Genomic DNA, 24,994 nt, shown 5'->3' with positions numbered 1-24,994 from the left:
ATAACCGAGTCCTGCGTCAAGTCTACATTGCCTTATGTCAGTCTATATCGTACATCGGTATGGGGCGGAGCTGGCACCACCACCACGATGCTCGGGTTAGAACGAGCACAAAGAGCTCTTCTCAAGTTTATGTACAAGAAGCCCTACCAACATCCTACAGGCCAACTTTTTGCCGAAACCCAATTACTTTCAGTTCGACAGTTATTTGTCTGCAGGGTCGCCATCATCATCATAGGCCTTTCAGTCTATTGCAGACTATACAGACAGTGTCAGGTAGCGTGACAACGTTTCACATGGCTGTGTAAGCCAATACGGGAGCGGCAACCACGACCGTAAGACAGGCAGGTGTAGTGTGCCCGTGGCCGACAGTTGTCGCGCTGATGACGCTTGGCACGCTTACTGGCGAGTGTCTTAAACCAAGCGTCATCGTGGATTTTACTACCGTCGGACACCAGTTTGCGCCACTTATCTCTGTCCTCGGCAAGCTTCTCCCATTGATGAACCGGGATGTTGACGGCGTGCATGTCTCGCTTGGCGCAGTCCTTATGCCGTAGCATCGGTCGACCGACGCTTCTCTTGGCATCAGCTATGGCGGCAAGCAAAACACGCCGCGGCCATCGAGAAGGTTGCATACGATGCACATGCCCCAGCCAGCGTAAGCGTCTCTGCTTTAGCAGCGCAAAGAGGCTGGGCAGCTGAGCAATCTCAAGAACCCTCTCGTTCGTGACCCTGTCCTTCCAAGATATGCCCAATATGTTCCGGATGCAGCGCATGTGGAAAGCGTTGAGACGACGTTCGTGCTTGGCATACGATGTCCAGGTCTCAGCCCCGTACAAGAGTGTGCTCAGGATGCACGTTTGATAGACAACCATCTTGGTTTTCCTGGTTAGATGTTTGTTTTGCCATACTCTTGCACTCAACTTCCCAAACATCGTTGCGGCTTTTCCGATTCGAACGTCGATTTCTGCATCCGGTGAGAGATTGCTAGACACAGTCGACCCGAGGTAGCAAAACTTGTCGACTGACTCCAGCGGGGCGCCCTCCAACAGGATTGTCGGTATTTCTGCACACCCTTGGGCCAGCACAACAGTTTTCCGGGGATTGATGGACATCGAGAACAGAGCACAGGCACGAGAAAACTTGTCCATAATAGTTTGAAGCTCAAACTGTGATGTGGCGACGAAGGCTGCATCATCAGCAAAGAGCAAGCTATCAACGAATAAATCGTCGCGTTTACGCTTAGATTTGAGAAGGGAAATGTTATAAAGTTTTCCATCAGCCCTCGTATGCAGATGGATACCCTGTTGGTCGTCACCGAAAGCAGTTTTCAGCAGTAACGAAAAGAATATACCAAACAGGGTAGGCGCCAGTACGCAGCCTTGCCGAACACCTCTTCGCATAAAGAACGGGTCAGACACGGTACCGTCAAACACTACAGCTCCTTGCATACCTTCGTTAAAGGACTTCACAAGACTCAGGAGTTTAGGTGGGCATCCTATGTGTTCCAGTACGAAATAAAGCCCTTCTCGGCTAACTGTGTCGAAGGCCTTATTCAGGTCAACGAATGCGACCACCAGAGGTGTTTTCTGCTCTCTGCACTTTTCTTGGATTTGCCGAAGTGTAAAGATCATGTCCGTTGTGGAACGCTGAGCACGGAATCCAGGGTCGCCATGATGATGCATAAACTCACTGTTAACTCCCCCACACGCAGCATTACAGTGCAAAAGGGTTTTTCGTGTCCCACAAACTTTGACAGAAACATCCTACTCGCGACGCTTCCCACAATTTCTACATCCATACATCTACAACCAAATATTAAAAGCTTTCAACATACAAACCTTGTCTCTGAAATAACTGCTATAGTTACCTACTAAGTTTTCATGTCATGTCAATTTGGAAAATAAATATATCTATATTTGTAATTTAGATTTTTTAAAGTTAAGTAAATGATCTTAAAGTTTTGTTTCAAAACCAACTATAAATTCCGCAAAACAAAATCGTAAAAATAGGACTGTCGAGCGAACGGTCAGCGTGTCAGTAGCGCGTGATTCGGCGGGACGCGAAAATTCAATTTTGTCACCGAATACGCAATCGAGGATCGTCATCGGACGTAACCGCCAAGTCTTATTGGCAACTTTCTCTCTCGACGGAGTCGGGCCGAGCGACGATCCGAGCTTCATTCTACCAACATCAGCGAGCCCGCGTGTGCGGACGCTGCGCTCGCGACCCGGTCAACACGTGAAAAAAAAACCGTCGTTCCAATTTCAAAAGTGTTCAAAAACTTTTCGTGTTTCGTTGTGCGTATGTTTGTGTGATTTGTTTATTGTAAAGCGGCAACATGGGAACGTTTAAAACGTAAGTTCCATTTATAAAATTTAAAGTGCATGGTCTACATTTAATTTGAATGTTTAAAGTTCCAAACAAAAGAATTGTCTCCTGTCCTTGTTGCTAAGTTTCGAGTGCAGAATTCCTCTCGTCTAGAAAATGTAGGACAATGCCAGTCACGGTCGTAAGCTCACGTACTTAGTTACAAATTGCAACTAAGTTTCGTAAAATTAACCTACTAAAAATAATACTTTGTCTATCGAAAACACAAAGATAAACATTATTGTTCAAGTAGGCATATTACAATGCTCTTATGAACGTCAAATAAAGCTACACCAGCTCTAACTCTACACCTCTGCCCGAGAAGATTTAAATCCCTCCTGAATTGGAGGAACCCTCCTCCCAATATGGGACCGGCAAGAAACTCGATAATTATATAATAATCAGTTAGGTGATAGTTATATAATTAACCGTCATATATGTATTATACACGCTACGAATTCGTAGCGTATATGACGGTATGATGTAGAAACATGCCTCATAAGTTAGTTTCCTGCTAATCAAAGCTTCCAACTTCCGTACGTCAAAAATGGAGACTCATATATTTATGCTTGTAAATTGGCATGTAAAAAAGTTTTGTATATATGTATTGAAATAATAATTTAAATGTCTTAACTACCTACGTATTTTCTGTTGTAATCCATACTATGAAGTTTGTTATATCTAGATATATTTGGTTGTTAATAAATTACTTAATATACTACAAGAGATTATTATTATTATTATTATTGGGGTGTTGTGGGCCTTTGAGTGTCACGTCGACCAAACAGTGATCTATTGTGACGGCCCTTTAAAGCTCATTACTAATGCCCGTTGAATCCAGAAAATTCCAGATTCTTTGGGCCGTAATGTTCTGTACCTCATAGGGTTGCAGTACGTGCCGCCCTAAGTAGGTACTTCTTTTTGACATTAGTGGTCCACAGGAACAGAGAATGTGCATTGCAGTCTCCTCTGACTCCTGGCAGAACCTGCATGTCGGATCTTGTATCTTTCCTATTTGAAACATGTGTTTGTTCAACTTGCAGTGTCCAGTCAGTATTCTAGTCACCGCGCAGATTTTGTGTCTTTTGAGCCCTAGAAGCTCCTTAGCAACTTTGCTGTTGAACCCTTTGATTAGAGCTTTCGAGTGTTTTTGTCCTTTGACGAACTTCCACCAATCGATTGCTCTCGTTTTTTCTAAGTTGCTGAGCAGAGAATATGCATCCCATTTTGTGGTTCCACAGAACGGTTCTGGGCCGACCAGGGTTGTGTCTGCGCCCTTTTTAGCAAGTTCGTCCGCTTCTTCGTTTCCGTTAATGTCGGAGTGCCCTGGTACCCATCTAAGTATGACTTTGTTGGAGTTAGCCAGTGCATTTAGGTTTTTTTTACAGTTCTGGACTAGTTTTGAGTTTGACTCAAGTGAATCTAGTGCCAGCAGAGCAGCCTGGCTGTCTGAGTTGATGTAGATATGTTGGTGTCTTAGGTTTTTATCCAGGTTGATCTCCGCACATTTGTTGATGGCGAAGACTTCTGCCTGGAAGATTGAGGCCTGTGTGCCCATGCTGACGCTAGCTCTGAGTTTAGGTCTTTCACCATAGATCCCACATCCTACATCATTGCCTTTCTTGGAACCATCTGTGTACCAAATATAGCTTCCTTCCTCAACGTACATTTGGCCGTTGGACCATTTGTCTCTAGGAGGTATTTCTACTGTGAACAGTTTGATAAATTGACATTCTGTGTGCGTGTCATCAGTGGGCATGCTAAGGGTTTTATTTGCAAAAACCCAGGCCTTCAGTTTTGTTAGTGCTTGAGAGCGCCATTTTGGCCTGTTTAGCGTGCATATTCTGTAGACGCACTGCTTGGCCTCCTTTTGCACCTGTAAGTGGAGTGGTAAAATGTCCAGCAGTGCATCGAGGGCCGCCCCCGGTGTCGAGGAGAAGGCGCCTGTTACTGTTAAACAAGCCATGCGTTGCAGGCTGTTTAGAGTATCTATTGCCGTCTTTTGGCTGGTTTTGTTACAATGTTACAAACGAATAAATCTTTCGCCTTTACATTATTCCAGCTCATTGAACACCTACGAGCCCGATTTATTATGCTTATTGTTACCATTTTCTCACACTTTCTAAGTTCCAAAAAACTTACTCCCCACGAGGCCAAGCAGAGGTCGCCGGCACTTAGTGCTCCAAATGTCACTTAACTATATCTAGACAGTTGAAATTTTCACAGGAGATGTATTTCTGTTACCGCTATAACAACAAATAAAATTAATATTTAAGTGCCCATACAACAAACGTGATTTTTTTGCCATTTTTTCGCGGAACCCTTCGTGCGCGAGTCCGACTCGCACTTGCCTGGTTTTTTTTACCCCAAACTTTTACGAAGCATTAAAAATTACATAATTCTTGTTGTCATTAAACGTGCAATATTTACCCAATAACTGGCGTATTTAATATTAAACTATTTTACAACTACATACTAAAACGTCTTGATTATAATCTTAATAAACTAACTCCCATTTTTTAGTAACGACACTTCAGACTTGGTCAATTTCAAGCTAGACTTTTTATTTGTAAAAGGAAATTAGCTAATTAGTTAGTCTCGCTTACACCACCAATATAAACTGTTAATGTCACGCTTTTTGTAATTACAAAAAGTTAATTGAATGGGGATCCATTAGGTTTAACAGTCAGTATTATATTTATTGTGATAATTTTGATGTTATAATAACTTTTAGTTACTGTACAATCTTAGCAACATTTTAATTGTGCTTATAAAGTACTAAAAGTCGAGTAATCGTAGTGTTTAACTATAAAATCGTAGTGTTTTAATAAATAAATAGAAAAAAAAACGAATATAGAATAAAAATAAAATGTAATAAAAAACACTTGGTGTTTAAATCCAGAGTAAATTTTAATTTAGATAATTTATATTTAGAATTAGAGACTAAAACCTAAATGCAATTGAATGTATCTTTAATGGAACTACGTTAGACCAAGCTAAGTTGGCAGCGATTTTAATAGCCTAGACTGCGCAAGTATTATTTTAAACGTCAAACTTTTATGAAATTATGCCGTTTAATAAACACTTGCACAGTCCGGGCTATCAAAATCGACACTAACTCAAGTGGTCTAACTAGTTTAACGTAAACAAATTTAAAAAAATAATGTCCTTTGTACACCTTGATCACCTGCGGCCGTAGCACGGTCGCATTTTTATCGCCTGTCACCATGCCTGTCACGTTCTAAAAAGCATGTAAGTGCGAAAGTGACAGGCATAGTGAGTGACAGGCGATAAAAATGGAACCATGCTGCCACCGCTGGGTGCCAAAATATAATATTTAGTCGTACTTATACCGATTACATTTGTTTACCAATTGTTTAGCTTTAGCAAACATATTTGCCGTCTTCTTACCTAATTGTTGACCGTTAATAGAAAAAAATTCGCATTTCAAATTATGTAAGTAAATATTATTGAAGCTTTGTGTGGGTGTGTCAAGGATCTGGCTTTGCGTAATAGTCACTGACCCACTTAGATGGAATAATAGATATTTAAACTTAATATAATATTATCTATATACCTATAGTTATTTGACGACCGGTCTGGCCTAGTGGGTAGTGATCCTGCCTGTGAAGCCGATGGTCTGGGTTCGAATCCCGGTAAGGGCATTTATTTGTGTGATGAGCACAAATATTTGTTCCTGAGTCATGAATGTTTTCTATGTATTTAAGTATTTGTATAAGTATTATATATACATATCGTTGTCTGAGTACCCACAACGCACGCCTTCTTGAGCTTACCGTGGGACTTATTTTTTTTATTTTTTTTTATTTAAACTTTATTGCACAAGCAAAGAAAAATGTACAAATGGCGGACTTAATGCCAAAAGGCTTTAAGTCCTAAAGGGGACTTAGTCAATTTGTGTAAGAATGTCCCTATAATATTTATTATTTATTATTAATTTTAACATAATAGGTATATGATATCTTTCAACTAATTTATTTAGTTAAAGCAAAGAGGATATAATAGGATTGAGCGGTACTGTCATAGTACCGTGTCATAGTAAATTTTGTAACCACAGTAAATTCACTGCCATCTATCGACACACCTTAAAACTATAAATGCAGATGTATAAAATACGATAAAATGTATTTATCACTATTGTGTTGCAGAAAGTTTTTTGACATATTTTTGTATTTCATAATGTTACTTGGCAGAAATCTCGTTTGGCAGAATTACCTTTCGCATACTGCTTTTCGCATAATTTCGTATAAATATCAGTTTGTCACTGCAGAATTTCTTTTTGCATAATATTATTAAAACCCTAACCTAACTCACTTAGAAAATTCCGCCAAATGAATATTATGCGAAATGACTATGGCAAGTATATAATTATGCGAAAATATCATTCGACCAAAAGTTTTCTGCGATACGTGTTATGCGAAGTGTATTTGTATTAATATTCTGCCAGATGAGGGGAACCGGTTTAATATATTTAATGAGGTCGTATAAAGCTTAAAATGAACTGCCAACATAGATTATTCTAAACTACTTAACTTTACGTGTAGTGTACGTTTATTTTACCTCATTAATGCACAATTCACATACAAAGTTATCTCAACGCATGGCTAGTTCAATCTTACGTCTGATGAAGGGATCTTCCTTACAAATTGCTGAATAATACTGCTATTTGTTGATGATAATGAAGTAAACAGATACTGCAAATAGTCTTCCTTGTTGTATTATTGAATAAGATAACGTGTTTGATCATGGATTTGCTTACAATGACTGGAATAATTTCAAATAGCATTAACAGCTCTATTTGTAGGGGAATTTGTTTCCGTCGTCTGTATTTCCTGACAAATACGATCAGCAATCAGTAATCAGTAATTTATTGCTTTCATATGTACAATAAAGTCTTACATTAAAATGGTGATCAAGCTATGAACCCTGTAAGGGCACTGCAAATTAAGCATGTAACTTACAATACTATAATATTACATAACATAAACTTAATCTCAATATAAATATGGAAATTTAACATCATGAGAGGGGGGAGGCCTTTGCCCAGCATTCTAAGCCTTTACAAAACAAGACTGAATCATAACCTTCTTTTAATTACAGTTGATGCGGGCCTGAGGTTCGCTTGGCAACTAATCCCAAAAATTGGCGTAGGCACTATAGTACGAATTGGGTTTTGAACCCGCAACCTCCGGATCGAAAGTCACACGCTAGGCTATCTATCAGCACTCTTTAGCAAGACTGAATAAGATAAGTACTTAGGTATTACTGAACAAAATAAGCTCTATCTGAGGCCCTATCGTCGATAATTAGTTATCATTTATTTAACATAAAGATGAATTTATAGTCAGTTTATAGTTTTAATAAAATGTGACGTTTTCAACCAAAAGGTACCACATTGTCGGTTGTCGATAAGGTTGATTTCTAATTGAAGCTATATGGAAATAGCGCCTTACTATAAGCGACAATAAGTACCCTTTTAATTGAAAATGGCACAAATGTGTGATTATAAGGCGATTTATTCATGATGTTATCCTTCTCCGAAAACCTAGTGATAATCATCATAAGTACCTACCGAGAACTTCATTGGTTGATAATTTACATAAGTTAAGTAGGAATTTCCATACATTTCAAATATTATTGACATTATTCTATGAAGCGGGGAAGACCCACACAACGACTGTAGGCATTTTTTTTGTAGACAGCCACTTTTCTTTTTTTGCTATGATTGTTTTTTTTTCTCGGTTTTACCTCTTTCTTGTAGTGGGGAATTTTTCTAACCTCAGCTCGTAACAATAAGGGCCACTTGTACCAATTCAGGGTTAGTTACTAACTTGGAGTTAACCGTTACACAGGGTTAAATTGTACTGGTAACTTCGGGTTTAACCGGTTAACCCCGAGTTAGTAGCTAACCCTGGATGGCGCAAGTGGCTCTTTAGTCTCTCGAAACATAGAGTCAACAAATTTCATAGAGAGAACAAAGTGAGAGGCTGTCGTTTTAGTTTGTTTTCATAGAAATGTTAATAATTATTATGATGACAATTTGTCATTGCAACTGCCATGCATAGTTAACTTGGTCCGACTCTACCCAAGAAAAAATCATTTGGTAATATGAAATGATTTTCCGTACATTTCCGTATATTATTCGTTTGGTGAACAAAAACATAGTGAGGAAGTTACACATATCGATAAGGTTCAGTTTTCTTCTGAGTAAACAAGCAATAAACACTACTGAATAAACACTAATAGGTTGCCAAGCGTACCCCGGGTTTTCTTTAAAATGCAACCGCGAAAGCACTAAGATGGAAGATTATATAAGATTTGTTTATGCATAATAATATGTTGCAGCTGTACAACTCTAAAGCTTGTATGGAACAAATATATGTGCATTCCCGTTGCCAGGGAGGTTTTGAGATTAAACTGAGCAACTTTTACTATGGGACCAACCACGAAATCGAAAAAAAATATTTACCCTCCCATAGAAAATTTACCAACCCAAATGTGTGAAACAGCCAAAAAAATTTTCGATTTCGGTGTTGGACCCATAGTAAAAGTTGCTTACTATAATACCAAAACCTCCCTGGCAACGGGAATGCACTTATTTTTTAGCCACCGTGTATATGGAACCACTTCGTACTCGAAATATCTGTATTTCCGTCCCTCTAGCACGAGTAGGTAAAGCATAGCAGAGAGAGAGCTGGTAGGGATAGCATGCATCATCTTTGAATTTATATTTTCGCGGTAGTTGTCCTATATAACAGCTGTTTAACTTTATCGGTTAACATGGACCTAAGGATAACAACCTGACGTAATGTCACCCATCGAAATGCGGGTCGCGTGTGACTTACATCACAAGGATGCGCAAGCGATTGCAAAGCAAGTTCGGATTAGTACTACGTGCGCTATTCTAACCGATTTTGGATGGTTTTAGTGCTATTTCGTAACATTGAACTATTCTGAGTACTACTGACAACGAATTTGATTTATGAAATGAAATGAAAAATCTTTTTTTAATGCAGTTGCTCAAAAAGTGCTACTTTTCGTGGCTGTTTAGCGTGCGGAAAGTTGGTTTTCGCAAACTAGTGCTTTTTACTTTTCCAATTTTTTTAAATTTTTACTTGTTCCAATTCGTGACTACTTATTGATGAGTGTTAATATTAGTTTCCTTTAAACGTCGTAATCAACATAAACACCTAGTTAATGTAAGAATACGAAAAATATGCATATTTCATATTTAATTACTTACCTCTTCATCATAAACGTGTTATAAGTATTATAACACGTTTATTTTTTAATGTTTAAAACCGTTAATAAGTTGTCTGCATGGAAAGGAACGCCTGTCAAACAAGAGGCGTATTTTCTCACTGCAAGAATGTTTTAAGTTTCCAAAGGCAACATTCGATATTGTTTTTATAAATATACGATACACAAATAATCGTAAATAATGATATTTAGGTAATAATAGTACAATGTTTTAATATTTACAATTGTTTCTGTCTTATAGAACATGCATTTAAAAAAAAACTTTCATTGAAGTGGGTTCAATAAAAATCTATTCTAGTCGAATAAAAGCTAGAAAAACACTTCTTCATAATGTCAATGTCAATGATATCACAGAATTAATAATATAAAAGTTTCGAATTCCATTCCTTACTTGTTGCTTTTCTCAGTTTTTCGCAACTGTATTAAAAAACGTCGTTCGATACACGTGCGGAAATGTCATTCTTTACTCGTCCCGAGTTTTGCCACTCGCCTACGGCTCGTGGCAAGATATCTCTATGCTCGTGAACTAATGACATACTTTCCGCACTAGCATCGAAATGTACTATTTCTGGCTACTAACGATGAGATCAAATGAGATGAGAACGAGACGAGACGAGACGAGACGAGATGAGATGAGATAAGATTTATTTCATTAAAAAATATCGAAAAAACCATACGAAAACTTAGATAATTATATATACTGAATAAAAGCTTCCATAACCCTGAAGAAATAATGATGATTATTCGAGAATATTCAGTAATTAACAATGGACAATTTATGCTTATATGTTAATTCTTGGCACTCATCTCGGTCATGGTTTGCATAATTATATCAAATTGTATAAGCCGGTTTCTTATAATTTGATTGTAATAACACACTACGCGAGAAAAAGAAAATTTTAGGGTCGTTAATTAAAATTCAAATTGCCTTAAAAGTATTAATTCTATTGTAATTTTTGTGTTGGATATCGCTGACACATCAAAGTAAATGTATATGTTTTTTTGTAATTATAAATACGTCCAGTCTTAATCATTAATTTAATAGATAATTGCAATGAGGATATAATAAGATAGAGCGGTACTGTCGTAGTAAATTTTGTAACCACTGTAAATTCACTGCCATCTATCGACATAATTTAAAACTAAAAATTAAGATTTATAACAATACGTTAAAATGTATTTAAATATGGATAAATATTTTTTTTATTAGCATTCATTATTTTTATATGATTTTGACCCATGTTCTTTTACTGGTATGCGTTAAAATTTTAAATAACAAACGAAACCGTCAACGCCCTCTATACGAGAGTAGGCCAAAACTAGTGGCGCCATCTGATCGAGAATCAAATTTTCATGATTTTCGAGGCACGTTTTTTCCTTAGACTGTATCCATCAATTACGGAGTTATATCTATCTTTGATAATTGTAACAGAATATAGGTATTATTTTAATCTTAGTATGTATAACTAAATAAGTATATCAAATGAAGTGACCTTGGAGAAAAAGCAGAAATCTTATACGTTTAAACGAGCAATTCTTGTATATATATATATATTTTCGTTGATCTCGGAAACGGCTCTAACGATTTTGATAAAATTTGCTATACGGGGGTTTTCGTCGGCGAAAAATCGATCTAGCTATAAGGTGTTATCTCTGGGGAAACGCGCATTTTTGAGTCTCTATATGTTTCTCTATGTGTTTGTTGTGTGTTATGTTGTGTATGTGTGTTGTGTGTTGTTGTATGTTATGTTTGTTGTGTGTTTTTCGAGTAACCCTCGGTCTCCCAGATATTTTTATCTATATTACTTAGCATGCTTTCTTGACAATGTTTATGACAATTAAAAAAAATCGATTTATTTTTTAGGAAATTTTCAAAATCGCGGAGTTACGGGGGTTCGCGAGGTCTACAGCTCACAGAGCCACTGGTTTATTGAGGACTACCGTTTTTGAGCTTTCCAGTTGGCGCCACTGTAGATGTAGATCCAGAAAAACAGATCTGAAAATTCTTCTATGCTTATTTTTATAAAATCATAGAGTAACTTTATACTAGAGCGGTACTGTCATAGTACATTTTGTAACCCCAGTAAATTCACTGCCATCTGTCGACACACTTTAAAACTAAAAATAAATATTTATAAAAATACGATAAAATGTATTTAAATATGGATAAATGATTTTTTTTATTTGCATTAATTATTTTTATGATTTTGACCCATGTTCTTACACTAATATGCGTTAAAATTATAAATAACAAACGAAACCGTCAACGCCCTCTATACGAGTGTAGGCTAAAACTAGTGGCGCCCTCTGATCGAGAATCAAATTTTCGTGATTTTCGAGGCACGTTTTTTCCTTAGACTGTATCCATCTATCTTTGATAAAATCAATACGTTCTAATATACACAAAAGTATTTTAACGTCTATATGTGCCATTTTTCAACCTGTTTAATTTTGCATACCTATATTTTAGTTTGCACTTTTTTTAAACCACTAACATTTATTGAGCTATACGACACTGTTTACCACGATTAATCAAAGATGGACAAAGATTTACCACAATTATGAATAAGGAGTGAAAATTCCCAATAAAAAAGCTTGAAACCCCCAAAACTGCTATAGGCATTTGACATTTGAAAGACTTCCATCTACACTAGCGCCCCTAGCGGCGAAATTAAACGCGGTAGCCCACATTGGTCTTTAGCAATTAGTTTTTTTTCCTACGATCCTTATCGGTTTTACGCAATAGGGGATCCCGTCTTCGTCTCTTGCATAAGAACACGTTCTGATTTCTTCCCGCCCGCGGCGGTACCACTTTCATTAACTCACCACGAATTCGCCAAAAGCTTACGCGTACCAACTTGACGTATCTCACTTTCGCTTTTTCATACAAACGTTAATCCCCGTTTTCCTCTGGATATTTATATATTTAAGCTTTATTGTAAAAAATATATTTAAACATTTATCAATGGCGAACTTAATGCATACTGGCATTCTCTAACAGTCAACTATACAAAATAGGTATCAAACATTTATGTTCGCATTTTTTTCGCTCCGGCCTCATAATAATTAATAAAATCGAACAAAGTCAAACGTTTGCTGTGGTTGGTATACATCAAATTGTGTTAAAGTATGTTCCAAAGTCTCACAGAGAGGAAAATGGGGACTTGATTCACATGGAGAACCGGGCGTTCACTTTCTTCTTAATCTCAAGCCACTTTATCCACTCTTTAAGTCGAAGTAAAAACATCTCAAAGGTGCGATCTTTAGTTACGTGTTTGAATTGAAGTAACAGGCAAATCGCTAAACGCATTCCGGCATTACTTTTCATTCATAAGTCGGTATTATGTAAGTTGCATAACGTTGTATTATGCGTGCACGATAAGTTTAGTTTGTTTGCTTACAGTACAGTGTTAAGGCGATAGATTTAATACGTGCTTATTATTCTTAAGTGCTTGCTTATGCGTAAGTAGAGCAATGCGATGTGTTTATACTCCAAGGAAAGTAAGAAGAAAATTATAGCATAAAATATGATTTCCGTTGTCTATGGATGTGGATGAAAGGTATTTATTACTCTTTAATTGAGAATTGACACTGAACATGCAACGTTCTAAGGGACAAAAAGTTAATATAAACCAAAAATATTATTCGTAAGTTGTGAAAAATTATAAATCCAAATATTATGACGCGCAACACATTTTCGTAATTTTGGCGGAAAACGTCACAACGATCGAAGAGTAGGTAGTCTGAATTTCCGTAGTTCCAAACTTATTGGTTTTTTAATTACTTTGTAAACAAAACACTGAAGTCCTAACCAACCCGTCAGAGAAAAGTGAACATTTAATAGTTACCGGCAAGCTCGGTTCTCCGTACAAACGTAGTTACGCTCTCATTTTAAAACGACTATCTAGATTGCTCTGAAACTTTGTACTTACAATAGGATAAGGTATAATCAACAATAAGGTACAATAGTTAAGGTGTAGGTATAAAAGGTCTGTAATATGGTGTAAAGGTGTAAAGGTGTTCATATGTCATAGAAATCGAACTAGCTGTAAAAAAAGTTTGGCAATAAACGTGCAAAAAAAATACCGAGAACATTACATAGAAACTTTTTGAAAATTCTCTTTGGCACATTGCTAAGTTAGACCGATGGGCCAAACAAGGCACGGCCAGTTGCGCGCACGATTACAGCATTGGCGAATCTTCCTTCCTCGGTTTGCGCAATACGTACACCTGCGTGACTCTTACTTAACTTTTGTTAAGCGGAAATAAATATTACAAGATGCTTCATACTCTAAGAACAAATTAAATTATTTTCTATGTTTTTTATTTATTTATTTTAGATTAAGATGCTTCATGTTAATTTTGTCGTATTAGTCAGTCTTGGACGATAAATTAACGAATTGAAAGAAAAATCACTACAACTATATCCTCTTTGACCTTATATAACAGTCCCCCGCCGCGTCCTGTCATTACGTTCATACGTTCGCGATAATCTCAAAAACGACTGAACGGATTTTAATTCAATAGAGTGATGCTTGAAGAAGGTTTAGGTTTATAATTTGTTAAGGTTTTGTGTAAATTGGTTGAAATAAGTATGACGATGTTTGCTATAGTCGTCGGAAAAAAATCACATCTTATTACGCTTTACTACGAGTGCGAAGCCGGGGCGGGTCGCTAGTAATTCTTTATATTTTATACTATTAACTTTATTTACTTTTTCCTTGTTTTTAATTCATTTTATCGTGTTATACTGATGTTTTTGATACTATTATATTCGTGGTTGGTTCAAAGCAATATTAATAGGTCTATAACATCATCCAGAATGAGATGAGATGATAAAATAACATGACTGGTGTATCGAGTTTCGGTATCGGCTCATTATAATCGCTATTTTAATCAGAAACCTGTTTCTTATGTTCGACATACCTACTTCGAAAAAAAAATGTTAATTTATGGCACAAGAATATTTTTCTTTCTTGCAGCTGCAATCGCGAAATATTTAATTGAAGCAATCTTCGTTTTCCACACATCAATAGCATTTGCCTTGAACCTATAACCTATGTAATTATATTTTTACCTTAAACCGCTGGCCCTCCGGCCTTCACGTCAGTGATAATAACGTCCCCTACGCTGCGTCTTACGTAAGCGAACAACTCGCGAACGCGAAGCGGCGCTGCGCGGCGCGGCGGGCCAACGGCGTTCGCGAGATCGCCCACGTAGGACACTTCTATTAACAAAGGATTGATTCACCGCGCGCCGCATCGCTTCGCTTCGCGTTCGCGTGTTGTTCGCCTACGTAGTACGCTGCCTTATAATGGCCGTTTGATATTTATATGCCTATTGTACTTTGACCCTTCTCCCGTCGTAACTGCTAGACGAAGGCTAGCGGGACGATTAGCCTAAAACTTATAAATAATGGACTTGAACTGAGCAATAAATTGTTTCTTATGAGATGTAATTGTCCGTGTATATTAAATTGTTAAGAACTGTATTATTCACCATTCATAAGTGCTTGTTGATATAGGCCTACATGAATAAAGTATTTTTGAACTTTGAACTATGAACTGTGTGCGGGTTTCAAAACGGAGGTTTTTTTATTTATTAGCATTTTATTTAAACTGATAGTAAGTGCTGATGATGTCTATTCACTCTAGATTTGAAAAGATCTAAGTGATAGTATCGGTAGAGAGTACCATTTTGTACCATTTGGAGTTGAAACTAGGTCCATGGGGTCCCAGCACTCCCAGCGCGCACAAGTTGTTTGCAGAAATCGCGAAGCGTCTGGTTGATGTAACTGGTGACCGAAGAGCTGGCGGCTTCCTCGCACAACGTTTCAGCATTGCGATACAGCGAGGAAATGCCGCCAGCATCCTTGATACAATGCCTCAAGGGCCAATTTTAGATTTAAGCTAGTTATTAATTTCGTTTACGTAGTACCACTGTATATATTATCATTATCTCGTATGTAAATAAATGGATTTTTTTAAATATTAAATATCAAAGGTTTTTTGTAAATTCAGTTATAGTAGGCTGGGAATAGATTTGCAGGAACTAAGTTCCACTCCTTAGCCGTTCGCATAAAAAAGTCTGGAAGCAAAATGTTTAGACGTATCAGTAGCACGTCGTTGAAGCCCTGGTACCCTTTGTGCCCAAATCGTTTCTCGGACATTATGAAGAAATGTCATTAGACATCTTTTTAGGGTTCCGTACCCAAAGGGTAAAAACGGGACCCTATTACTAAAGACTCCGCTGTCCGACCGTCTGTATGTCCGTCTGTCACCAGGCTGTATCTCATAAACCTTGACAGTTGAAATTTTCACAGATGATGTATTTCTGTTGCCGCTATTACAACAAATTCTAAAAACAGAATAAAATTAATATTTAAGTGGGGCTCTCATACAACAAACGTGATTTTTTTGCCGTTTTTTACGGAACCCTTCGTGCGCGAGTCCGACTCGCACTTGGCTGGTTTTTTTATCAGATGTTTTCAGTGATGGAAAACACTGTAACTAAACCTATAGGTATAAGATTTCTATCTTATACTTAAAAAAAAATTTTTTTCGTATAAACAATTAGGTACCTACACGATCCTTACGATGACTATCATTACAATTGATATAATGATCCGGATATGGCACTTATTTTATTACAAAGGTCATGAACATTTTAAGAAGTAATCGGCCAATCAGCCTGAGACTATCCACTCATACATTATCGCTAATGAGGGAGCAATAAGAACTTCAACAAAAGAACGGAAGCTTCTTTAGTTTGCGAGGTTGTATAGGTAACAGTAGGTACCGTAAAATGTGGTGAGTAGGGTTCGCGGGGAGAGTTGGGTTATGAATGGAGAGAGAAGGGATGAAAGGGGGGTGAGATGCGTTTTAAGGCTACTGCTACAAAAATAATGTATTCCAATTTAAAATGGAGCTATAGTAATACTCATAATAAAAAAAATCGATCCAACAATCTTCCAAAATCACCTTTGTATGAAAACTCATCTTACCCCAATTACGAGGGACTACGGTATGAGGTGGAATTTCCTGTTTATCGTCAAAATTATGAAATGGAACTACCCAAAATAAAATAAAAACTAAAATACAAACGACCGGAACACTTATTATATACACCATTCAGTTTGCATATGTGAAAATAAAATGTTATCGAGGTTTGAATGTCAGTTTGCGCCTACTCACCCCATTTTACTGTACTGAGTCTTTGGATACCGATTAATTTAAAACAAACAACAAAATAAACAACACAACATATAACAAATAGAAAGAGGATGAAAACAAAAACCCAGAAACCATAAGCAATATTCATAACGCTCTGAATCAAGGGCCGACACTCTTTGATAGTGAAAGATAGTTTTATTGCGATTCCTATAAGAGGAAAGAAGAAAATAGTGCCATGCTTTGTCCTTATCACCGACCGGGTGGCATCATAGGTAGGATGGCGAAATTTATAAGAGTGAATGAGAAAAAATCCTATGCTGCCCAAATTTTATATGAATATTCTTTCTCTTACCCCTGGTCGCACGGTGGCGCGTCTATAACTACTTGTATATACTATGTCTATGCTCTGAATGTATTAAGTAACCATAGAGATTTAGATTTTTCATTTAAGAGCATGTGTGATGAGCCTTACACTAAATACTTTACTACTTTCCTTACATTTAGCATATTTTTTTTTATAATTTGGTATTATAAAGTGCGAACATGCTGGCCCTCAGATTTGCACGTTGTACAAATTCTGTTAAAATAACCTTATTTAAGGCATAACTACACATCACTGTACTTTGTGCCAGTTGCAACATCCGCACTTGACAGACTGATCAACGTCACTCGGCGCGCCGCGGCGGTTTACTATAAAACTTTCCATACAATAAAATTTAGCGAACTCTTTAACGATGACAAACAGTTGGTGCAACCGACCCTTAATCTGTTGAGATAGTGCTTTGACCTTCAGCTACTCAAGAGTTTACTTTTAAATGTTAAATATTTTTGATATAGCAACACAAAAGGTTATCAATGCAGGAAATATTTATGGACAATTTCAATTAACTGAAGTAATTAAATAAACTCAGTAACCGCCGCTTCGTTTAACAATTAATAAAAAGATTACATCTCCGTATTTAATAATACCACAAACATATTCATTTATGATTGCATTGCATTGATTAGTTGCATGGATTTAAATTTTGTCTGTATTGTTTTAAATATTGAATTTATATTTATTGAATTCGATATTTTCTTTTAGGTAATTAAAATTGTAAAATTACTGTAATATTTACATTATTTAGGTACAGTAGACCAAGATAAGGCTGCAACGATTTTGATAGCACACGCAGTGCAAGTGTTATATACGTCATAAATTCATAATTTCATAGAAGTTTGACGTTTAAAACTTTAAAATAACACTAGCACTCCGTATGCTATCAAAATCGTTGCAGACTTTTCTTGGTTCAACTCTATACATTTTTGACACAATTCTCATATACCTATTTGTCTTCCATTTAAATACCCATTAGCTTTATTATAAATATGTCAGTTGAGATATATGGCAGAATACTTTGAACAGTAGTTCAACGCATTACTACGTTGTGTATATTTAAAATCTGAACTAATTGCCGATGACACTTCGTTTAGTTCATTTTAAATTAAAATACTCCCACTCATCACGCGGTCATTGTAACCGTGAGAGATTATTTACTCCGCGACAATGCATCAGTGATCGTCAATTGTTAGTACTTATAGGCATTTACCGCGTTTCCTGGAGTATCTAATAATTATACTGTTGTGGAGAAAATATTTTCCATTTATATTGGCCTCGTGGGTTGAGATTGAGAGTTGTGAGCAGTAGGGCAGGTTGGCGCACGTGACTTGCTTGTACGGCGCTTGGTTTGCATCAAGTCAAAATAATCTCCATACTTTGCGTGATTGTGTAATTACCCACGACAGTACAGAGACTTTAAAGGCTTTGAAGGTCCATGGTCCACAAAGTTTGTAATTTATAATTTATATGTACAATTGTAATTTATGTTTTTGAACAATAAAGATTTATTATCGAATTAAAAGTGTGTGAGACATGCTAACATTAAATAATTTACGCGATATACGGCTCTCGTGAACGCTGCTCGCACTGTTAGAGCTTGAGAAAGGAGACCTAGGCTCTCCGAAATATGTCGCGCGAGTGATTAAAAACAAGTGTCTAATTTATCAATTAATTAAGGATCAATACCAATATTATTTATAGTGTTGCCTAAGTTTTTTCTTCCTTTTATGAATGTTGCCTCAGAACAGTGACATTCAAATAAGATTCACAACTGAATATATATTTGAATAATTTGAGATTATTCTGGACCACAGGAGCTTTTGAACTATTTGAACTATAGGAGGGTGGTTTTACGTTACCATCGCACTGTTAACTGTAAATCGATGGACCTTATGTCTTTAGTAATAAGGTCCACGGATGTACAGTTAGGAGTGTTACTGTTTGTATCTATCCATTTAACAGTAAATTATTTCCATTCATGTGATAACCCGTCATAGGGCTAAGTTAACAGATGCCGTTCTCTAAGGAGAGTGCAAACGCCTGCAAACAAGTCCCCAACGCGGCGCCAGCATTGTAAATGGTTACCTAACCGTTGCGGCAACGAGGTTGCACCATCTACAATTCTACACCCGACACCATGCTAATTGGTTGGCGCATTTGTCCCGATATTGGCGGATATCGAATTGGTCTCGTGACAGTTTTGTAAACCGAATTATTTATGGTCATTATGATAATGCAATATTGTATACGCGGAGACCGTTATTTAATTAACAAGTAGGCACTTTGACCGAAAAAGTACAGTCAGCATCTAAATTAGCGTATCAGCTTATGCGTCAAAAGCGTCTACCCTTCTGTAATAGCTTAACAAAAAGAGTTATGTAGAACTGGTAGCCCGTGAAAATACTTTAGAACGGGTAATGTAGAAATTATACAGGGTGGAAAGACACGACGATCCTTCTCGCAAAGGGGGGTTAGTTTAAGTGATGGAGAATCGATTCATAATGTTTAGATTTTTAATACGAACAATTAGTAAAAATATTAAAATTAATTAATCTTCTTCTTAGTGACAACCCTATTATTACTACGTACTATCAACCTACATGTAAGTATAATGTGACACTTATGTTTACAAAAATATTTGACATAAAATTGACATACGGCTAGTTGGGTGTGGTGGAGGATATCTTTGTCTGTAGCGTCGTAACGTCTCGGCGGCATTATATTATAATTACACTCCCCGTATAACATAAGCAAATTTAGGTAATCGCGGGCTCCCAAGGGCCCAATTGCAATTTATTTGCGTCACGGTTTTATCACGGGTAAAGGTGACAGTCCATTTCCATCCGCAGCTGCATTATTGCTCCGACACTACTGCAGCGGCCTGAACGCGTCGGTGTTATTGTCAATTTCCATAGTAAAATGAATGACTATATCGACTGCACGTATGGTGATTTTAAAGGTGACTGTCCGTTTGTAACTTCCGCTGCACTGCAGTTGCGACGTTACGCGGTGCCGCACTACCGTAGCAGCACGACTGCGGCTGTTACGGCGTGCAGTCGCGACAGCGTTCGTTGATGGCTTGTCAATGTCAAGTCATATAATGTCAGACGTACAAATAAAATACTAATTTACTTTTGTATTTTTTACGTGAAGAAGCGAGTGACGATAATGCTACATGCTACATGAAAAAGAAGACCAGTTTGCCTTTCTACAATAGTCAGAGTCCGACGAAGGCAGCTACGCAATATTAATAAAAAATCTGATATTTAATGGTGATCCTTTATTCAGATAATATTGCCGATTAAATGAAAAGCAATTCAACATTGAATGAGACTTAATAATTGACGAAATACAATCAAATTACTCAAATAAAATTAATGCAGAGGAAAAATTATTCTTAACATTAAGGTAAGTTCACAATGTGAAATTTTCTTCCCCATCCTCTTGCCTAAATGCGTGACCACCAGGTGACCACCGCACACAGCAATCCGATGCGATGAATAAAATTATTTGTAAGAGATATAAGTAATTGCGCAATTTACACTTCATATTGTCAAGTTTCCTATTTGAAACTGAAACACAAATTAAAATCCCTCTTGTGTTGCAGGTGTCCATGGGCGGCACGGCACTCTTTATGATATGACCGTGCATCCATATAAAACTTGACGGGCGAGACAAGAAATCCTTTATGAAGAAAGCTATTGCCCTCACCTTGGCCGATAGAAAGAACTTCAAATAAATTAATTTGAATAATAAATGGTTTCCTCGTGGTGGTGTGATGAAAAATTGCGTGTTGCACTGTAACAAAGTTTGTTTAACCCTCATGCCTTAAGACCCCCGCAACTGTCAATATTCTAAATTTTAAACCATTCGCTTCTCTCGTGGTTCAATTTTGTATCCTTTCGTATGTTTGGATATCAATATATTACCAGGAGGTATTAAACAACATCTTTGCTCCTTGTAATAAAAATTAATGATTGCTTCGTTTATTTAGCTCAGGAATGGCTTTGCAAATTTTGCAATGACAAAATTAGAAAGTGTCGCCATAAACGACATTATATAATATGGTATTACGACTAGAGTTGCCAGGAATATTCGGCAACTATTCGGCCTATTCGGCCACTTTGCCGATTATTCGGTATTCTATTTGCCTCTCTATCGCTCGTGCCCTGTCGAGCTTATAGCTATCCTCGCAAAACTACGAAAAAATAAAAGAACAGTTTATTTAATGAATTTATCATGAAATGATAAAAAAAATCACGTAGGAAAATATAGCTTGGCCAGGATTAGGGAATATTACGCAAAACTGCGTAGGGGGCGCCAGGGCGCCACTAACACAATCTGAGGGTCTATCGCAAACCAAGATGAAAATCGAAATTTCGTTATCTAACATCTCTGTCACTCTTGCATATTCGAGCGATAAAGAGGCAGATAGCGAAATTTCGGATTCGCGTTTTCCGGTAGGTCCTCTGTAAACAAACCGCCTTGATGCATCAATGTCATATTTTGTTATCTCTGAAAACTTGTCAAAAACCTATTAAAGGTACAGTATGTATACTACAGTATGTTAGTATGTATACGTGTATGTAGTGGGTACGGTGTGTTACTCTATGGTTTACTAAAAAGGCTAGTCCTGCACTCTGGTGGCAGAACATTGCAGTAATATCCCCTTTTGTCTTAGGCTAGTATACTAGTACCTAAAGGAAATGGATGAGTAGATTTTTGTTTTTTCTTATTTACTGACAAATTTGGACACTATTTCCCTTCTGCCGAGGTACAAGATCAATTGTGCATGCATACAACTAGCGCGGTGCGTGTTGTACACAATTATTGTGTACAACACAGACGTTTCCTAACTGGCTCTGTGATATGGCTCAATATAGATTAGCAAAAAAGTTTACAGTAGGGACAGTCGCCATCAGATATATCGGAGCGACCGAGGTGCTAAAAATATCTGAACACTCTAGCGCCTTGACAATAAAGGCGTGTTCAGATATTTGTGAGCTCCTGGGCCGACCCGATATATCTGCGATATATGGCGACTATACGTATTATATTCTTTGGACTGTACCATCGGGGTTGTATATCCTTGGGTGTAATAAGCTCCTTATTAGAACGTAGTGGTTATATCCTCTTTGCTTAGAACTACTCATATCTGTGACCCAAAGGCATTTCAGTGCAGGTGACAGATTTGACGTGCGGTCTGCAGCCGCAGTTGCAATAATACACTAAATACACAAAAATGGCCATGCTACGTGCGGCCTTGTCATTAATTTTACTATGTAAATTGACAATAACACCGACGTGTCGGAGCAGTAGTGCAGCTGCGGTCGGGAAAACGTTAAAATCACCATATTACGTGCAGTCGATATCATCATTCATTTTACTATGGAAATTGACAATAACACCGACGCGTTCAGGCCGCTGCAGTAGTGTCGGAGCAGTAACGCAGCTGCGGTTGAAAATGGACAGTCACCTTAACGTTTTCCCGACCGCAGCTACTCCGACACGTCGGTGTTATTGTCAATTTCCATAGTAAAATTAATGACAAGGCCGACTGCACGTAGCATGGCCATTTTTGCGTATTTAGTGTATTATTGCAACTGCGGCTGCAGACCGCACGTCAAATCTGTCACCTGCACTGAAATGTCTTTAGGTCACAGATATTAGTAGTTCTAAGCAAAGAGGATATAACCATATATGTTACTGAACCTAATGAGGGTTGTCACTTGCAGTATTTTGCATTAAAAGTTAACTGCCTATAACTTTAAAACGGTTACGAAACTTACGAATCTGAGCCTAGTTTCTTTAGAGGAAATACAGTACTAAATCCAAACAATCCCCCTTTTGCGGAAAGGATCGTCGTGCTTTTCCACCCTGTATATGTTTCAGGAAAAGTATTCCAGAGTGGCAGATACTTTTGATGCGTTGTTTCATCCACGGCTGTATCCACACCTACCCCTTTATGTGAACCCTACCCCTATGGTTCGCTATGCTTACACAAAATGTACTTATCAGTTGCAACTCGTAATCGATTAGTACGATACAGATATGTACTACAAATACATAGTCATAGCGACACACTTCGCCGGCCCAGACCCGCATCGTTGCATCATCGGTATAGGCGCGCGCACGCGGAAGCAGAGGCGTGTGAAGCCGGTATAAATCATTATAGGTACTATACTATTAGAAGAGCAATAGTTCTATATCATTGGTATATCGGTTTTCTAAATCATTTTTATAAAATGTACTATTTTTGCATTTCGACTTGTTAAGGCGAAAGTTTACGTAGACTTTTCAAAATATTAGTTTTTTCCCAGACATTTTTTTATCTGGGTTAAGGTTTAAATACCTATCAACTTAAGTTTGACGACTTTGAAGTGCTAATAGTATACATACTACTGAGCTACACCTCAGAGCTCAGCTATACATATGCCGTGCCGGTTTCCAAGCCGGAGTTGTTGCGTTCAAACTTAGCTCCTAAAAATTATAGATAGTTACTCGGTATGAAGTATGAAGATATATGTAATGTATGAAACCTTTGTTTTTGCTTATTTTGAACGGCTACTATAGTATAGTTACATGACAAAACAATGTTATAAATTATTAATTATTATTTATACTAAATAAAAGAATACATCTGCCAAACTACGAGCAACCGTTTCGGCAACAACAAATGTGTACCACTTGTTATAATGTAACTAATAACATTAAAACTTATTTTACCCGTGGAGCGTCCTACTGACACACGTGTCAGTAGAATTAGTATAGGAGTTCCATACTTAGAACAGGGGCGCTCCATGGGTTAAAATACAACAGAGAATAAAATGACGACAAACTGGTCTATCAATCAAGTTTGTCAAATATGAATATTCCTTTTAAAATTAAAAATTAAAATTAAATTTCTTTATTGTCGGATAACAAATGATCCGTTTTTTTTTGTTAGTACATTAAATTATTTATAAGAAATCTTAAAAATAAATGTTAGTAATAAATAAATTCTAATGTACCTTTTGTAGTTTTTTATCGGAATTACCATAATTACCATAACATGTCTCTACCGTAATACCTAAACACCAACATTGGTGACTTCAACATATCAGAGCGATATTAACAAACATGAATCAAAACAAATCTATAAAATTATGTTTTGTGGTATTTATTAGCTGACTTAAAATATATGTTATTTAGAATACTTATAAAGCATTACAATTGCAAAAAATATTAAGAGTTAATAATACAATAGATTTATTTTTAACACATTGACAACTTTGATGTGGTAATTAGTGTAAGTGATAAAAATATACTTATACTGTCCACTTTGCATTGGGTCTTTCTCTCTCACTTCTCACCATAATTATATACCTATTTGACCAATTCCCAGCAAAAAGGCATCTGACATCCCTACCCTTTTTGCAAGGACCTCCCCTCCGCTCCTTTTTCCTTACTGCAAAGCAAAGCATATCATCCTGTGAAAAGGACATCAATAACAACCCTTTTTTTTTTTTTTATAGAGGGGAAAATGCTTTATACCACCCAGGCGCGGCGACGGGCCTGGGATGGTTATGTGGGACTCACGGTTTACCCACTAAAAACCCCTCTTGACCGCCTCAGGGCTATAAGGCGAGGCCACAGGAACACTGGAGCACTCTTCCGCAGCATCAATAACAACCCTGCCGCATCTGCTCTACCCTTCGCCCATGATTCAAACATCATACAAAATCTATATTGCAAAAGATCACATAAAAACACTATACACACATCCATAGTGTGTCCATAGTTCACATGGGTTCGG

The 24,994-nt window shown here is 37.2% G+C and overlaps 1 protein-coding gene across 1 annotated transcript in view; it reads left to right on the top strand.

Moving 5' to 3' along the window:
- The first annotated feature begins 2,165 nt into the window (after positions 1 to 2,165).
- The window catches only part of LOC134744081 (heme peroxidase 2), a 76,839-nt gene continuing 54,010 nt past the window's right edge, over positions 2,166 to 24,994 (top strand). Inside the window, exon 1 of the mRNA XM_063677749.1 lies at positions 2,166 to 2,355. Within this exon, the coding sequence (XP_063533819.1) occupies positions 2,339 to 2,355 (17 nt within the window). The 5' untranslated portion in view covers positions 2,166 to 2,338. The remainder of the gene's footprint in view (positions 2,356 to 24,994) is intronic.

This window comes from Cydia strobilella, chromosome 9, assembly GCF_947568885.1.
Source record: "Cydia strobilella chromosome 9, ilCydStro3.1, whole genome shotgun sequence".
Lineage (NCBI taxonomy): Eukaryota > Metazoa > Arthropoda > Insecta > Lepidoptera > Tortricidae > Cydia > Cydia strobilella.
The sequence above is the reverse complement of the archived record's forward strand: the minus strand, read 5'-3'. Positions and strand labels throughout refer to the sequence as shown.